At 43.5% G+C, this 19,671-nt stretch overlaps 1 protein-coding gene across 1 annotated transcript in view; it reads left to right on the plus strand.

Moving 5' to 3' along the window:
- The window catches only part of LOC109032163 (uncharacterized), a 109,294-nt gene that overhangs the window by 70,747 nt on the left and 18,876 nt on the right, over positions 1 to 19,671 (plus strand). The window contains exon 4 of the mRNA XM_072306548.1: positions 3,425 to 3,769. Within this exon, the coding sequence (XP_072162649.1) occupies positions 3,425 to 3,769 (345 nt within the window). The remainder of the gene's footprint in view (positions 1 to 3,424; positions 3,770 to 19,671) is intronic.

Genomic DNA, 19,671 nt, shown 5'->3' on the forward strand with positions numbered 1-19,671 from the left:
GAATGTGCCGCTCATTGATGTAGGTGGCAATTTTTTACATACTGCACATGATAGCGTTGCGTTGCCCTATCCCAAAACTGTGGACATTATGATAAGCGGATGAGAAGAATTGGCCAAAGTATAATCTGGATGAAAGATTTTGGCCTAATTAGTGTTGGATTAAAAAAATTGGGTAAAATGTCTAGCTACCCTAAGAATTGTCCTGTTTCCATTTTATTCTCTCGGTGATACTCTAGTCGACTCGATAATCAAAATATTATCGAGAACGCTGATCAAGAACAGAAGTTGGAAACCGTTCTCAAGGGTTTGGTAGAGGGAACTAGGAGAGGCGAGAAGCGATGAGAGCGATCTGTTGAAGAAGATGAAGAAACAGCCGACGGACGCGCGGGTCTTGGAAACTTAAACGCTACTTAAGTTTTCAGCCAACTAAATGGAATTATAAGTAATCGATAGGAGCCAATTGTCTTTTTCTTGCTCCTTTGGCCTCGCCCCCTGTTGAACTGCCCGCTCCCCCCCCCCTTCTCCGCCACCTAATTGAAAACCCCCCGCCCTCGTATGTGTCCTCTCCTACCCCTCTCCTTTCATCCTGGCTCTTTGGTCGATAGTCATTATTGGCTTTGCATTTTGCATAACTAGCCAGGCCAAGCAGCGCTAGCTCCATTATACATTCCAATGTCAGACGTTGATATTTTCACGGATACCCAAAAAATAATTGAATTTCATCACTTTCCTCATACTCGGGAAAATCTTGCCCCGGAGTGGGCAAGTTTTTCCTCGCAAGCCTCAAACTTGCGCGTGGCAATTTTCAAGAACGACTCGCAAGACTGTCGTGCTAAGTAATTCGAGAGTTGCCAAATTTCCCCGTATAAAACTTGTCTTTTCGAGGAATGTTATTCTTATTTTTCATCGAAATTTTCAGATACTTTAGATGACTTAGAATACTTAAAATACTTTAGATAACTTAAAAATACTTAAAATACTATAGATAACTTAAAAATACTTAAAATACTTTAGAATACTTTAGATACTTCAGAACAAAATTGTCCGAAAAATGTGAATATGAGTATTCACAGTTTCCTCAGTAAATTCGTTTTTTATTGAATAAAGTCTAGCAAAATCTAGAGCCTCATATGGAGTTCTTCTTTAAGACGAGAGTGTACCCGTCACGAATTTTCAAAACGTCTCGCGAAAAGTAAAATAAATCAATGAATCGTCGGAATTCATCCGAAAATGTTTTCCGGCGTCGTTTTGGACAGAATTCTTCTCACTTTGCCAGAAATTTCCTCAGCGATGGCGCGATCCGCGGATCGGATGATGGTGCAAATTCTGCAGCCCTCACAGAGAACAAAACTTCCCACGTGGATCCCGTAGTTCAGATCATGAGCATCAGTGGCCAAGCGTCAATGAGCGACTATTGATATCTTTTCCCATTCGAAGTAATGTAAAGTATCGATTATTAAAGTGTTGGTTGCCAACACCCTGCTTATCGATCCTTTTCTATAGATTTAAATGGCGGATCAAGATATACATCGTAAAGCTCGCCACGCCACTGATATGCATCTCTGGAGCTCCCGTCGTGCATCCGAAAATCTGAGGGGATAACTGCCAAAGTTCAGGTCACTCCAGTGCCCCCATTTCCCGGAACTAGTTCCACACTTCGGAACTTTTGAAATCCTCCTGAATCTTTCCCGGAACTTTTGGAATTCCCGGAATGTTCCGGATCTGTTACATTTTCCCGAACTTCTTCGGAACTTTTGAAAAATCCAAAAACGGGCATTGAGTGGGAGAAATTGGGCGTATTTCTATCAAAGAGAACTATGTGCAGAGGGAAAGATGGGGTGTGCTCGTTAGTGCTCGGGCCATAAGAATGAACGGGAAATATAAAGCGCCAGTGACGTAGCCGCCGCCGCACTTCTCCCGCATGAGCCTATCTCATGACCCCTATCCACAAGGCTCTAGATACATGCCCACGGCTCATGGGTGCCGCACTTAGTTGGCTCACAGTTCCGTTCGCTGAATGGATCACTAGACAAGGTACGAATTTAAGCATTCCGGTACATGTTTCTTAACCAAAATTTCACATAGAACACGATTCGCGCAACGAAAATTACTGAAACCAACTCCTAACGAAGATATTAACCTTTTCATTTCACATTGGTTACGAGGAATTTGAACTGCCTGCTCACAAGAAACTCAAAGCTCTACGTGAGTCAAATCGCGCACGACAACGGTCTCAGCAAGTTTCTTAATCAAGCAATATTCATTTCCCACCATGTGTTGTTCGAACTATAGGCAATTTGCTATAGCTGATCCAAAGCGTCAAGATTGAGGTTGCCAGATTTTTACATCGCGCAGAGACTGTCATGATAACATTTAGCGCGGGATGTGAATCACGTAGAGCATTGAGTTTTCATGAGCGGGTGGTTTGAATTCACGCATCAAGAATCATTAAATATCGTTGTGAGGAGTTGATTTCGATAATTTTCATTGTGCGCATTGTGCTCTACGTGAAATTTTGGTTACGGAACATATATCAGAGTGCTGAAATTCGTACCTTGTCTAGTGGTCCATTGGAGAAGCGGGATTTCACGCTCTGTCAAACGGAACTATGTGCACAGTGAATGAGCCGTGGGCCTGGGCATGTATCTAGAGCCTTGTGGACAGGGCTCATGAGTCAAAGGCCGCCTTCTCGATCGTCGTTTCGCTCGTCGTGGCCGCTGACGTCACTGGCAATTTATATTTCCCGTTCATTCCTATGGCCCGAGCACCAACGAGCACACCCCATCTTTCCCTCTGCACTTAGTTCTATCTGATAGAAATACGTCCAATTGGAACAAAGAAGTTCCGAATCCCAGAACTTGTAACGGACATGGGTTGGAAGGACTGGGTCACTCATCTGCCATGAGGGGAGAGTTCAAGATTTTTGCAACGGCTGTATATATTAACCGATGACGTCGGATTGCTAGAGTGTCATCGACCGGGCAATTTTTTCATTGCTCAGGCGACGTCCTCGAGTATTCTGACTCTCCGAACAATATATAAGCAGGTGCAAAGCACTGAGAAGAGAGACTGTCCAACTGGCTAGATCGCTCCTCAAGTCAGTTGGATCCAGCGATCCGTCGCTGTTGATGTCCCTGTGCGTGGTCCTGCGATATTCGCAGTGCACTATAGCCTCCCGCGATATTCGCAGTGCAGGCCTTACCCTTAAAGCGCTCCATGAGCTTGCCGCCAAGAGATACAGCCAAACCGAAACGACTAATCATTCCACAACACATCTGAAGTACCTCGGTACAGAAGTTGACTCCATAGAAGTTTGAACGGAAGTGCCGAAGTACTTGAAATGCGTGGCCTGAACTTTTTTTCTTTTTCTTCTTCTTCTTCTAGCTGTGTGCTCGGTCTTATTTTTGTGTGTAATGATATTTAGCTAAGAGTGAGTGTTGTGATTGCAGGGACGTACCAGGGTCAGTGGCTGCGCGGGATGCGGCACGGCTACGGGGTGCGGGCCTCGGCGCCGTTCGGCCTGGCCTCGCGCTACCGGCCGAACAAGAGCCTGCGGGCCTCGCTCACCTCGCTGAGGAGCATCGAGGGCGGGAACGGGAGTGGGGCCGGCGGGAGCCTGGCCGTCGGGGCCGAGGCCGCGCAGGAGCGGGACCGCCGCGTCGACAACTCCCGCGGCGGCTTCGTCCTCAAGGCCCGCAGCGACGAGCCCCCCGCCCGGCGACGCTCCCTCATCGAGAAGTCCTCCGGCATCAAGAAGACCATCATGTCGGTAAGTCCACCGTCAACCTATTTCTCACTCCACCACACCATCAAATTCCCAACCAATGGAGATGTTGCATGTCTCAGGAATTTCCGATTTGACTAATGATTCTCAAGACATGCTTAGGGCAACTGAGATGGACTTTTGGCCAAGGTCTGCTCGGATATCGAGAAGAGAGCGTATCCGCAATGAAAAGGTACGCCAGATAATGGGTGTGGAGAAGGACATCGTGCACGGTATCAGGTCCAAGCAGTTGGTCTGCTATGGACATGTGCGAAGGATGGCAGATGATCGGTTGCCCAAGCAGGTCTTCGATTGGGTTCCTCCCGGAAGGCGACGGCGTGGACGTCCTGTGAAAGGTTGGCAACAAGGGGTGGAGGAGGAGATCAGAAGGTGCCAGTTGCTTGATGATCTCTGGGAGGATAGGGGGCAATGGCGATTGGGCGTCGTAGAGCGCGAGGCGGCGCTATAAAAGCGGCTTTATGTATGTACTAATGATGCTTTTGTAAAAGATCGCGAGGAACACGATGGTGCCACTGGTTTTCTCTGAAATCAACTCCCAAGCTCACAAAAAGCTCTTGAGTTGAAGCCAAAATGGAGGGGATATCCCACGCTATCCTGAGAGTCCACCTCTACATGAAGACGAACTCCCCATGCAAAGATAGGGAGCAAATACATTAGCAGTGATGCCATGTTTTCAGTTTTAGAGCCCCCAAATTAAGTGACAGCCCTGTCAATGTATTTGCTCCCTATCTTTGCATGGAGAGTTTGTCTTGATGTAGACGTGGACTCTCAGGATAGCGTGGGATATCCCCTCCATTTTGGTCTCAACTTGAGAGCTTTTCTTGAGCTTGAAAATTGATTTCAGAGAAAACCAGTGGCACCATCGTGTTTCTCGCGAACTTTTACCTAAGACTCAACAGTTAAATCGCAAATTCCTCATACATGCAACATCTCCATTCTGATCAATGTAGACCACTTGATGATGACTTATGCTCACCATGCAACAGTCCTCTTTCATCCAAATTGGATGGGTCGTCAAATTTTGAACAGAATAGAGTGCCACCATTCATCTTTTCCTGCCGCTCGAAACATCTCTGCCAAGTTTTCATTTTCAAACTATAAGCAAATCAATGATTTTAAGACTCATGACTCCCGACACTTTGATGGTAATTCGTTCGGGAATTTGATCGTGTAACGAGACCTCACGGCATGCGTCTAGGACCGGAGACAGCCGGGCTTCATCTCCAGGCGCATCCTTGGAAGTGATAGACAAAGCGATAGACACAGAATTCATACGGGAAGCGGAGCGATCCTATTGGTTGAAACGGGTGGTTCGCAGAGACCAAGGGGTTGAATGCTGCAGGACTAAACTGTCGAGTCTCTCGTGGGTTGCCGTTAGTTAGTGTATGACTTCCTTCTTTGTCTATTGCTCTATCTATAAATTTCAACAATGATGTCCCAGGAAATAAACATGGGAAAAGAGTGTCAGGGGTTATTACCTATAATTGTGGCACTACCCCAATTTGCTGGTTGATATAGGAATTTCCAATTAATTGTCGTAGTGCTGTAACATTTGGGTTCCTGACCTAATTTATTGGGGAACTACCATAATTAATTTGAAATGTTCGTACCATTCAACAACCCCTACCTCTTTGTTTTTTGTGAAAAAATTTCGGAGTGAATCAAGGAAGCTATTCCAGAAAGCGGGAATCTCACCTCCGACCAATTTAAAAGCATTTTGTTTTCATATTCTGCCGAGATTTTTAGTGTCTATTGTTTTTGGGGTTTTATTTTATCGCACCTAAGTCGGCATTAGTGATCTTGTAAATGACTTATTCACTGAAAAAAAAACTCCGGCCGTGGAAGCCGTACTTACTGGCTATATAGACATACTGTCTACGTTCCGGGCTCAGAGTCCGAAAGATCTGGAGCAGTTGAGGCTACGGCTCTAGCACCCGGAACTTTCGGCATCTGAACCCGGAATGGGCGGTACATCTAAATAGCAAGTAACTTTTTTTCGGTGTTTGGATCTTCGAACCAGTATAAGAATAGAGAAACTTCCATTGACCAAATAATGTAAACGTCAGGAACGCTTATGGCATCAACAATTTGAATATAGGTCCAAGAATTGGCTGAAAACGGGGAAAAATTCGCATTCATATCTGGAACTCCGGAAAATCATATAGTTTCTCGCAAGAAAATCCCAGAGAAATGAGAGGAGAAAACTTGGGTCTCAATATCCGATCTATGATGTGTTCCGAACATATTGGTCACCTTCAAACATCGTCGGATCGAGCATCTTTAAAAGGCAACAGTCAACAATTCCATCGCCGAGCCTTCTTGAAACCTCCAGTTTGTGCGTGAAGAAGGACCAAATGGGCCATAACGGCAACCGGGCAACCCACGATGGACCCTATAGTCAGTCCCTTGTGTTCTCCCTTAGTCCGTAAGAACCTCCCAATGGACCACTAGACAAGGTACGAATTTAAGCGATCTGATACATTTTTCTGAACCAGAACTTCACATAGAACACGATTCACACAACAAAAATTACTGAAACCAACTCCCAACGAAGATATTAACGTTTTTATTTCGCATTGATTACGAGGAATTTGAACTGCCCGCTCACAAGAAACTCAAAGCTCTACGTGAGTCAAATCGCGCACTACAACGGTTTCAGCAAGCTTCTCAATCGAGCAATGTTCATTTTCCACCATGTGTTGTTCAAACTATAAGCAACTTGCTGTAGCTGAGCCAAAGCGTCAAGATTGAGGTTGCCAGCTTTTTAAATCGCAGAGACTGTCATCATAACGTTCAGCGCACGATGTGAATCACGTAGAGCATTGAGTTTTCATCGGCGGGTGGTTTGAATTCACGCATCAAGAATCATTAATATCTTCGTAAGGAGTTGATTTCGGTAATTTTCGTTGTGCCCATCGTGTTCTACGTGAAATTTTAGTCACGAAACATGTATCAGAATGCGGAAATTCGTACCTTGTCTAGTGGTCCATTTTATTTTTAGAGTCATCCATGTCGATCCACTCTATCCTATACCACCCAAAGTTACTCCCTGGAAGTGGAGTTAACTCGCCCAAGAAAGTAGATGACACCATGAGGTTGATGTACGTAGATAGACTAAACGCATAGATGATGTATATTTCCGCGTTTGCTTGGGATCAACACAGGCTTCAAAGTGAATCATATTCCGGACTTGACGCTGAAATTTTTAACAGTGACGAGTGCACGCTGCCGTGCCGAGGAAAAACGCCGAATGAACCTTCAGGCGTTGCCAAATTTCCTTTGTTAAAACACGAATTTCCTAGTAAACTTATGAATATTTTTCTTCGAATTTTTCAGGTAATTTTGTTCGCAATTCCACCTTTAGTCCCTGAAAATTTCAAGGGGAAATATGCATAACTTTCATCAAAAATAAAAATTTAATTAAAGGACATTTGGCAACTCTCGAATGTTGATACGGCGTTTTTCCTCAGCACGGCAGCACGGTGCTCAATATCCGTCGTTTTCCTCACGAAAGAACGTAACTACATTTCAATGTTGCCAAATTTCCTTTCGTAAATTGCATTTTAACCAGAAAAGTATTGGGCATTTCTAACTGAAAATGTCACTGATTTTTCTTCCGATTTCACGCAAAAATCAGACAAATTTGGATATAAATTGCACACTTACATTTTTGTAAAATAAATTAATTGTTGCAGTCAATTTGGCAACTTTGGATTGGAGTTACGTTCCTTCGTGCGGGAGACGACGTATCAACCGAGCTGCTTCAAACTTTTAAATACCAGATTGAAAGAAGAGGCTCCGTTCCTTTCATTCGAACTTTCGATTGCATGTACCGAAAACTTGGTGAAAAATTGAGCACCGAACTTTGGGCTCACATGACGGAACTTTTTTTTCAGTCTGATCGTAAGGCGCGTGCCTCTACTGAAAATGCCTCTGGCAGAGCCACCGACCGGTAGGGATTCAAGGGCGGGTCCGCGGTGAATCGCCAATGTGACATTGCCAGCCTCGTTAAAAATTTATCAAATTTCATAATGTAATGCCGGATTGCGGGCCCAATTTGGCAGCGCTGAACGGAAAAATTTGCGTCCCGGCATCCGAGAGCCGAGACGGAGCGGTCGAGGAGCCAAGTTCATTTACCGCTCTCAGGCTCGGCACGACGCCCCTGTTGCCATTTCTCACCTCAGCAGAGTCATTTCCTCTTTTCCGCTCCGTTCGAAGAACCAGGTCACGTTAGAGTACCTTTATAGACAGAGTATGGCCATTTCTGTTCCTGCTTTTCATTGGTCGCGAGCGAATAGGCTGACACGATGCTCTTAGGGCCGTAAATAAACAAACAAGATGGCCGTTATCAGCAAGCAAGATTGAGGTTATGCACATCTTACATCCTTCCTATGATAAAGGTGAAAGGCAATTTAACAATGTTTTCATGTGTTTTTTGTGTGCTATTCGTAGATATGCTCGTTTAAATTGTTACTCGCCGCATAATTGAAATTTTTGTCAAATTTAGCTTCTCATCGATGTTACGGTGAGCCGCCATCTTGTTTGTTTATTTACGGCCCTAAGAGCATCATGAAGCCTAAAAACTCGTTGACCAATCAAAAAGCGGAACAGTTTTCCTGTAGTAAAAAGATACGAATGGCCATACTCTGTCTATAAAGGTATACTCTAGGTCACGTCGTTTCATGCAAGAAAGTGTCTCCTAATCTCTCATGAGTTTTTTTCTTTTCTTTCCTTTTTTTTAAAAAAAAAAAAAATGTGAAATTTAAAATGTGACGAAATAAACATCAAAATTTGCAATTTTAGTCAAAAATGTCATGTCCGACCTCTCTGATTAACTCGATCCACTGTGCGACGGTACATCTCTCTCTAACTTGTTTTTCCAAAATCATACCTATTATTTTATTTCTATATCCACTAGTAAAATTATCATCACGAGAGAAGGTCCAATGACGAACGAAGAGTTGTCACTAGAAATTGGAGCGACAAGTCATTGGAGATTGTGTCATTCACGTTGGAGGCTCGCGGTGCACACTGATCGGATATCAACGGTGAAACTACCAAACCACGTATCTCGGTTTGCGACGTCGCAGACTTCCTCTCATACTTTATTTTTGAAATGAAAAACTACTTAACGTCCAGTCTTGAAAATTTCTGCGATTTTTCCTCCTCGTTCGGAGAAAATTCCGTGAAAATTTCAAAGAATGATCTTGATTTGGTCTACTTCAAAAAAATAAAATGTGAGCGTAGATTTTTAAACACCGCAAACGAGATACGTGGTTTGGTAGTTTCGCCGTCGATATTGTGTGCACCGCGGAGTGGCACGGACGGGACGGCGAGGAATTACGAATATTCAACGCAGGCCCGCCACATCCCATCTCGGGCCCTGCTACCAATTTTCTGGCCCGGGCCCCTAGCACAGGGGGAGGGGGGGGGGGGTCCGGGGGGCCTCCCCCGGGAAATTTTTGAAATTTTAAATCTATTTGGACGCATTATGAAGCTCTTATGATGGAGATTTTCCATCAATTTCTGCAGAATAATTACGCCTTTTTGTTTACTTTCAGCACCAAAAACTTTCGAATTGTTGCATTCAAAACATCTATAAATTTTTTTTTGAGGGGGCAGATGATAATTTTCAATTCTATGGGGAGCCGGGCCCCCCTGGACTCCCCTTTCGTACGTCTATGGCAAGGGAGTTAAGCCATTGAAGTCGAGGATGCCCAGAAAGGAGCCTCTTAGCATCCGACAACGGAAGAAAATGAAACACAGTTACTAAAAATATCATTCTACATATACTCAAAATCTTGAAAATCTCTAAATAAGTAAGAAAAATGTTACAGTGCCCTAGCGTGTTTTTGAAACTTTATTCACCTTTTGCGGAATTTTTAGGGTAATTTTTTCACTTTTCCCTACGAGACAAGGGTTACACATGAATTCGTAGTGGTTTGTCACCTGCGTCACGGGCCCCTCCAGGACCCGGGCCCCGGTACCAAGGACCCAGTATCCCCCCCCCCCCCTTGTGGCGGGCCTGATTCAACGATTAAAGCGCGCAATGCGTGAAGTATTTCTACTCTCTTGTAGGCGCTATGCGCTTCGCGTCGACTGCACTGTGTTTGGGGCAATGCGTGAAGTATTCCTACAGTCTTGTAGGCGCTTAAATGCGTGTCACGCAGACCGCACTGTGTTTGATGCAATTATGCCAACTCGCGTCAGAATTGTCGCGCCATCGAACAACTACTGTTCGAGTGAAATACGTGCTTTAAAAACAACGCGAGGGGTCGTAACGATTGTAATAATGACTCACTCTGGGTAATTTGAATTCATAAGTTGATTGTTCTTTTGGGCCCTGAAAGCTCCATAACCTGACCTCGAAATCTCCGATATGTCTGTACTCTCACTTTAAAGGTACTCTACTGCCTTGCTAAGGAAAAACGCCGTATGAGCCTTCAGGCGTTGCCAAATTTCCATTTATGAAACACAAATTTCCTGGTAATCTTATGAATATTTTTCTTCCAATTTTTCAGATAATATTATTCGCAATTTCACCTGAAGTTTCTGAAAATTTCAAGGAAAAATATTCATAACTTTCCCCAAAAATAAACATTTTATTGGAGGAATTTTGGCAACTCTCGGATGTTCGTACGCGACGGCGCTCTTCCTTTAGCACGGCAATATAGGCGATACTGCTTCCTTGCGGAATTTATTGAGCTTGCCGCTGTTTTTTATCTATTTATTCAATGAGGGCGCCAATTCCAGCGTCCAAACTTCTCTTTGCAACTATTTGTTTTCACAAGTCAAATTAATTTTGTTTTCCAGCGGAATCATTCATTTTTTTTAAGCACATCAGCCAATTTTTTTTTTTTTTTTTTTTTAGAAAATTGGATTTTGAATATTTTATCGTTACCGTTCTTTTCAGTACGATGAGAGGGTAGAATATCATACTCTTTTGGAAAATCATAAATATAATCCTCATCCATTCTGCGCTCCTTTCCAGCGGGCCGATTATTTAAATTGATAGACAAAGTTATAGACAAAGGAGATAAAAGAGATATGAAGAGATCTTATTGGTGGAAGCGGGTGGTTTTAATGGAAAAAGGAGGTAGGTAATAGACTGACTAATGGCAACCCACGAGAGACCCGACAGTTAGTCTATCATTTTCTCCCTTTATCTATAGGACCCATCCAGTTCAATCAATAGGATAGCTTCATACTCCCTATGTCTTCTTTGTCTATAGCTTTGTCCATCAATTTCAATAATCAGTCCACAGACGTGCGCGCTCACTTGCTTCCCTCTGTTTCTTCCTTTAGCAGCCTTTTAACGCGATGTCTTAATATCTAATAGACCACCAACACAAGGTGGAAATTTAAACATTTTGATACATACGTCTTAGTCAGAATTTCGCGGAAAACATAGTTCGCACAACGAAAATTACTGGAATTCACTCCTAACTAAGATATTAACGTTCTTAATTTACATCGGTTACGGGAAATTTGAATTGTCCGCTCACGAGGAAGACAATACTCCACGTGAGTTAAAAAAACTCGCGCACTGCAACGGTTTTGGCAGGCTTCTCAATCGAGCATTGTTCTCTCTCCCATCAGTGTTGGTAAAAGTGTAAATAACGCGCAACCACTGAGTCAAAGCGCCAAGATTGAAGTTGTCATATTTTCATACCGCGGAAACCGTCACGACAACGTTTAGTGAGTGCGCAATTTGACTCACGTATAGAATCTAGTTTTTTCAGGAGCTGGATTTTTGAATGCACGCATCGAGAAACGTTAATTACCTCGTTCCCCGAATCATTTTTTCATGAAATTTCAAGAAAGTAACCTGCAAAAAAAAAAAAAAAAAAAAACCTTCCATTAGAATGCTTTAATTTGTATCTTGTTTATTGGTCCATTGGTAACGAAGAGAACCTGATTTTTCAAACAAACCACGATTGAGAGAGGCGCGAAGCGCCGGGGGGGGGCGCATTTCGGCAAGGGAGCGCACCCCCAAGTCTAATAAATGATAAATATCCGGCTCTGAGCTTTCAACAAGTCGTCAGTTGACGCGCTGCCCTGTGGGACGGTTTCGCCGGCAGCGCAGTCCGGGGGGGGGGGGGGGGGGTGGGGTGGACGGCGCGGTAGATTTGGCAACATTTCACGGGTCGGGCGTAGTCAGGAATGAAGTAACGACGGGATTGACACGTCGGGCAAAGGAAAAGTGTTGCCGTATCGCAAGCTCGCTGTGCTTTCGCACGTTGCTAAATTTCCTTTGATACAGTACGACTTTTCAAGGAAAGCTTAGGAAGGGATCGGGAAACTAGGGGTGCGTCAGGAAACAAACGGAATGAGAGAAGGAACGTAGAAGGCGAGTTCGGGAATGAGTCGAGCCAAGAGTACGAGGAATATTCCTAATCCGTTTTCATCGTCATTATTCATCACACTCAGACATCCGTGAGTCGACCTCTCTTAACTCTGACTCGAGGGAATCGGTGAATAATTGTCCCTCCAATTTCGGAAAATGCGCCATTTTATTTATATTTCTACTACTAAAATGATTATTACAAAAGGAGGTTCAGTGATGAACGAAGAGTTGTCACTGGGAATCGGAGCAGAAAGTCAGTCCTGAAAGTTGATCCGTTCGTCGCGCTCGCATGCGCGATCCTGAGACGATTCGGTGATACCACTATTCAACCTCCTGTGTGGCCGCTCTTGCCTATTCTCTGAAATGAAGGCTAATTGGTCCCGAGATAATCGTGCCGTACGCTTCCACGCAGGCGGCAAGGGCATCCCACAGTGAATCTGCATTTTTTGTTAATAAAGGCGTGTTCTTGGTCATTCCTTAAGGAGCTCCTTTCCTCAAGGAGGATTCATATGATTTATACGATAGCTACAAGAGCGTGGATGGAAATTCTACATTCTGAAGAGCACCAGCACTGTTAATGTGTATACACACACTAATGTCTTGTGATGTTTGATCAATTCTAAGAGAGAGTTCAGTAAGAGGTTGAGCTTCATTTCGTCTCATACAATGTTAAATGTCTTTCGAATCCAATTTTCGATCAGAACGATTGCGCTTTAAATTGTTTCGTGACGAGATAGATTTCATAATTGTTGCCGCAGACAATTTTTCGTGTCATGTTATCCGTACATTATCAACTGCCTTAAAGTTCCCTTTTTTACTATTGCCGAATTGATTCTATACAACCAAAATCGTCATGAATTTGCGCAATGCCGAAAAAATATTTACGACTTTAAAAATCCCGCTACACATTAAATAGAATAAATCTTTTATTTTTTTTAAAAAAAAACTCATGAGACGTGCAAAGACGCTTTCGACGGAGAAAATGCAAATATTTTGAAAGAACCAGTCAAAAAGTTACCGAAGTTCTTGTTTCCAATGTCTGTAATAATTCGACAATTAATTGGCTCTTTTAAATTGATAAGAATTAACGTGAATCACGCGAGCGACAGTAAAAGTTTAATGCGTGATTCGTCGCGGATGGAACTTGAAAAATAGAAGCTGCGCACCCCTTGGATATTAAAAAATATAGAAAATATAAAAACGGAATGGGGGAAAAATCAGGGATGGCTATTTTTAGCCAAGCGAAGCGGCTACATTGTCGATGTTCGGTTCGTGTTGCCAGACGCCGGAACGAGCTTTTTCCTTCGCATTGTAGATCCCACGTGGAAAGTGAAGACTTTGCCAAGGAGGCGGCAGCATGGCGCACGTTTCCAGCGCATCTTGATTTGACGCCAAACCCATTTTCATAATTAGGCAAGCAATGAAAGCAAAATTTTTGTTCTGCTCGTCAATTACGTGCACAGCGCTTCCTGTTTCTGTTCCCCGGAGTCTCACGCAAAATCTCGGTGACTCTCCTTTTCTCTATCCCCAGGAGCATACTTACGTCATCTGAAAACCTTTTACACGTGGAACCAACGTGTCGGAGGTCGGAGCATTAAGGTGATTCGATGGACGCCATATTTTGTGTCAGAACGGCATGCGATGTATCGCATCAACTGGTTCCATTTTTTCAGCTACTCGTCATTTTTCTCCAATTTTGAGATCGCAATTCTGTTCTCAGGAGTCTAAAGCACTCACTTACCAATTTTAACAAAGAAATTCAACGTAATAAAGGCGTGGTTTTTTTAGAGAGAAAATATCGCATTCGAGTGCAGTTTCGATATCAGTATCGAATGCGATGTTTTCTCTCTGAAAAAACCACGCCTTTATTACGTTGAATTTCTTTGTTACAATTGGTAAGTGAGTGCTTTAGTCTCCTGACCCTGGTAAAAATTGGCGATAGGAGCTGCGTTTCAAAATACTATAATAATTATTATAGCCGGCTAAAGGAGGCGATAGAAAATCATATAGCTGGCTGTAGAAAGCGAAGAAAATCATAGAGCTGGGCTATACGAAGCGATAAAAAATTATGAAGGCTGGCTATAGTTCCTATCGCCGGATTATACACTTTATCGCATCTGCTATGAAAGGCTATAAGAAATTGTGTAGAAATTCGTGTGCTTTGAAAATAATTAAGTTTGATACGGAACCACCTTAATATTTACAAAACACACATTATATTTTCCTTTAATAAATATTTTTTTTCATCAATTAAAATGAGAATAATCCATACCGAGCGTGCAAACATTTCAAAATCCTGAGTTGAAAAACGCTGACTCCGCGAGATTAAATATAATAGCCTAACTGAAAGCGGAGCGGCGATCTACTGGCGCCTACAAACCTAACAGGGATACTTCACGCATTGCGCAATGCGTGAAGTATCCCTGTTAGGTTTGTAGGCGCCAATGCACGTTCAGTGCTGGCTGCCCGCCCGCCGCGCCGCAGCGTACCGCGGCGCTTGAAGCAACTATTTCACACCGGAGATATTGCACAGTATCATACGAAATTGAAGGCGCACTAACATATTAGGAATGACAGGCATCCATCAAAAGTGCGGAGCTTTCCTCGCAAAATAAATCAAGATACTACGGCCCAAAGAGAGAGCGGTAGTCCAAAAACTCACTAAGTCCTAGCATCTGTAATTAGTAACGTTTAGCATACACTTTATCGCCAGGCTATTGCTTAGTCGCCATCGGCTATAAAAGGCTATAAGAAATTGTGTAGCCGGCTATAGAAGCTATTGGAAATCTTACAGCCGGCTGTAGGTCTATAGTATTTTGGAACACAGATTCTTCTGCCAATTTTAGTCTCCAGACAACAGAATTGCGATTTCAAAATTGGAGAAGAATGACGATAAACTGAAAAAATGGAACCAATTGATGCGATATACCGCATACCGTTCTGACACAAAATATGACGTCCATCGAATCACCTTAAGCACGTTAGGGAGATTACAAAACCTACTCTATGTTTATACCACGATGCACCACTTACGAATCGATCAAGTCGAAAGTAACTATCAAACACGCAAATCCTACGCACCCAGTTCATTATTATGTGATTCATTTTTACATAAATCATTTTAACACATTGCAGTAAGAAACCACCTTTTCTAGCCCATTTCAGTAAGAACCTATCGACAGTGAAACTACTAGATCAAGTGTCTCGTTTAAAAATCTCTGCTCCCATTTGATTTTTTCAAGGAGAACATAAATCAATATTGTTCCATGAAGCTTTCACGGATTATCTTCGCACAGAAAAGAAAAATCACGGAAGTTTTCAATAAGAATCGGCGTTGAGTAGTTTTTCATTTGAAAAAGAATATACGTATGACAGGGAGTCTGCTACATCGCAAATCTAGATACCTGGTCTGGTAAACGGGTCAGGATTGTGCTGAGTGACTTAAAACTTGCGGTTGTAAATCGTGCCAGGGAACTAATCAAGGTTTTTTGTATCCCCTCTTAAATTTTAAGAGATTATCAAATGTTCCTGCCTTTTTTTTTTCTTTTGGCGGGGAGATCTCATGAGCTTCGTGACCGCCGCCCAAAAATATCTAAGGAGTTGAAGTGGCCGATTCATCCATCACAAATGTTCAAGAGTAGAAAACGAAGATTTTTTATGTGAAGAGCTGGATTCTGCGTGGCCTCTTCTTGCGGGCGTAGGGAGCAAAGGCATTTCTAAAAAACTGAGTCCTGTCGCAGGCCATGCAAATTGCGGGCTATTACCCTCCAAGTTTATCTTGTTATTGTTGTCAGACGATGGGTAATCGCGCGATTATCCCCCCTTTCCTTTCTCTTCCCCCTCCTCTCCTCCCCCTGCCCACCCCACGTTGCGACCTCCACCGCAGTTCCGTCGCATAATAGCGGGTTGCTTCCAGAGTCCAGAGTGGTGAATTAGCCACCATCAAACAGTCACCGACCAGCAAAATGCTTCTCTCTTTGCCTCATCTTCCCACTCTACGAGTCAGTGACAATATATTTTAGGGAGCATTCATAAATTACGTAACGCCCCAGAGAGACGGGGTATGAGCCAGTCTAGTTTTTTTAAAAACCGGGAAAACCCGGAATTTTTTTGATTTTGTGAGGGGGGGGGGTGGTCAGGCCAGCGTTACGTAATTCGAAAGGGGGTGCCGGGCTGCGTTACGGGTGCGTTACAAGAGGGAGGGGGGGTCAAAAATGGGATAAAGTGCGTTACGCAATACTCGAAGAGGCCCTCAGAAGAATATTATTCACGAAGAAGATTTTTTAAAGCCAAAACGGAGTTCCCAGTTGCCTGAATTGGCAATTCTGCAATCTTTTCCACCAAATATTCCGAGCAAGTCGTGTTAGGTCTCAAATAAAATCTTCGCGCCAGCTATCACCTCTTCCCTTCTCGCCATCTGCGGGACCACGAGCGCCGGCTTTAGGGTAATATTTGGACGTATTTCGGTCAAACAGAACTATGTACATTCCGATGTGAGCCCTGTTATGCATATATCCTTATGGGTCTCAGGGCTCATGTCTTAATGCACATAGTTCCGTTCGATAGAAATTCGTCCATTTAGCATTCAACCTCGCGTTATGTCGGGAAAATGAGAATTTACTCAGAAAGTCAGCACTTTTATCTTCACTTTCATTCACAAATTTCCTCTCCCTCAATTCGGCATGAGTCGTCAACCGGAGCACCCCCTTGCCTTGAGTGAGTCACACCACTGGTGCCTCTCTCTTCTCTCGAGGCCAGGGGCCTTCTCGTTTTTCTCCTGGTTTTTTCTACAGCGCGGCGTTTTATTTCTGAGCGGGAGTTTTCGTGAATGAAGCCTAGCCGATGATTCAATAACTTCCAAAACTATCTTTTTATTGTTGGTTGTGTTACCCATCGAGAACCTGGCAGGGCTGAGTCAGCCGAGGTGCCGGGCTGAAGTGACACCCGGGCCCTCTGAAACCTTTTTTTTAATGGTTGAGGAACCGTTATTGTAACGGTTTATGCGGTATGAATAGAGGGAAACCTGAAACTCGGCGAGGTGATTCGATGGACGCCATATTTTGTGTCAGAACGGCATGCGATACATCGCATCAATTGGTTCCACTATTTCAGCCACTCGTCATTTTTCGCAAATTTTGAGATCGCAATTCTGTTGTCTGAAGACTAAAGCACTCACCAATTTTAACGAAGAAATTCAACGTAATAAAGGCTTGGTTTTTTTAGAGAGAAAATATCGCATTCGAGTGCAGTTTCGACATCAGTATCGAATGCGATGTTTTCTCTCTGAAAAAACCACGCCTTTATTACGTTGAATTTCTTTCTTAAAATCAGGGCCGGATTAAGGGGGTGGCCACATCGGCCGCGGCCAATGGTGACAAAATAGGGAGCGGCAAATTTTGCGATTTTTTTAAATGTAGGTATAAAAAAATTCGGGTTTAGAAAAAAAAATTACAAACGAGAAAAGGCGACAAAATCTCTAATTTTCTGAGAGTATAGTAATTTCTACTTTTGTCGTCTTTCAGTGATACAAGAGACAGCACCTTTAATTAGTCGAGTAAAGAAAGAAACCAAACACGCAATTGGCCTGGAACGGCGCGACTTACCTAGAGGGAAATGATGACAAGGACTTAAGATGAAAAGGAGAAGCCCTCGGCGCGGCGATCGGCATGTAACACATATTAGCGCCTACAAGACTGCACGAATACTTCACGCATTGCATCAAACACAGTTCGGTCATTGCGGACGGCGTGAAACGGATAGCGCCTACAAGAATGCATGGATACCTCACGCATTGCGGCAAACACAGTGCGATCAGCGCGAGACGCATAGCGCCTTCAAGGCTGCGTGAATACTTCAGGCATTGCGTCAAACACAGTTCGGTCTGCGAGGCGTGGCGAGGGAAGTTAAAATCATTAATCCACATTTATGTTTGTTCTTTCATAATTTTTTCGTTCATTTCTTATGAATAGAAGGCCTTGTCCACACAGACATAGGTTTACGAAACTTAACTTTCGCGCAAAGTTCCGTGAAATTTTGCTGGTAATGTTGACATGGCTTTACCAAAAAATGTGTTCAACACCAGTAAACGCGTCTTATGCACCCCTTCCCTGCTGGCAAGTTCATTTGATGGTTTTCATTGGTGTTTTAAAACGAATGAGAAGGGGGCGGCAAAATATTGGCGGCCCATGGGCGGCAAGTAGGTAAATCCGGCCCTGGTTAAAATTTGTGAGTGCTTTAGTCTCTTGACACCAGAATGGCGACCTCAAAATTCGAGAAGAATGTCGAGTAGCTGAAAAATGGAACCAATTGATTCGATATATCGCATGCCGTTTTGACACAAAATATGGCGTCCATCGAATCACCTCAACACTCTAAGCAACGCAAAGTGCAAAAGGAACATTGCTTAATTATGAAGCCTACCAAAACCGTTGTAGTGCGCGGTTTGGTTCAATTATAATCCACAGTATTTCTTTCATGACACCAATAGTGTCATAATTCAAGTTGAAAAACAATATTCCAGGTCGAAGTGTTCGGTGTTTTTGAGAAAAAAAGGTCATGTATTACCCATGAATCTCTTTAGATTAATCTGGAGATTTGATCTCTAAAATCCTTGACGTACAAATTTTTCCTTTTTTTTTAGATATTGTAGGCGAAAAATGAACCCTGTTTTATTTTCCATGACCCCAGAAAGTGGGCACCAGGCAGATCAGCCAATCGGAGAGGGTTCGTAAAAATAGGGAGTGCCGCTCGGCCCGCAATTCGAATTGCACAGTGCTCCGAATTATAGCCGATGGCAATTAAGCAACAGCCTGGCGATAAAGTGTATGCTAAACGTTACTAATTACGGATGCTAGGACTTAGTGAGTTTTTGGACTACCGCTCTCTTTTTGGGCCGCAGTATCTTGATTTAATTTGCGAGGAAAGCTCCGTTCTTTTGAAGGATGCCTGACATTCCTAAGATGTTGGAGCGCCTTCAATTTCGTATGATACTGTGCAATACCTCTGGTGTGAAATAGTTGCTTCAAGCGCTGCGGTACACTGCGGCGCGGCGCGGCGGGCGGGCGGGCAGCCAGCGCTGAACGTGCATTGGCGCCTACAAACCTAACAGGGATACTTCACGCATTGCGCAATGCGTGAAGTATCCCTGTCAGGTTTGTAGGCGCCGGTGCGCCGCCGCTCCGCTTTCAGTTAGGCTATTATATTTAATCTCGCGGAGTCAGCGTTTTTCAACTCAGGATTTGAAATGTTTGCACATCCTGTATGGATTATTCTCATTTTAATTGATGAAAAAAATATGTAGTAAAGGAAAACATACTGTGCGTTTCGTAAATATTACGGTGATTCCGTACAAACTTAAGGATTTACAAAGCACAAGAATTTCCACTCAATTTCTTATAGCCGATGGCGAAAAAGCAACAGCCAGGCGATAAAGTGTAAAGCCCGGCGATCGGGACTATAGCCCGGCTGTATTTTTTTTTATCGCTTCGTGTAGCGGTAGCCTGGCCGTATGCTTTTTTCCACTTTCTACAGCCAGCTATAT

This window comes from Bemisia tabaci, chromosome 1 (genome assembly GCF_918797505.1).
Source record: "Bemisia tabaci chromosome 1, PGI_BMITA_v3".
Lineage (NCBI taxonomy): Eukaryota > Metazoa > Arthropoda > Insecta > Hemiptera > Aleyrodidae > Bemisia > Bemisia tabaci.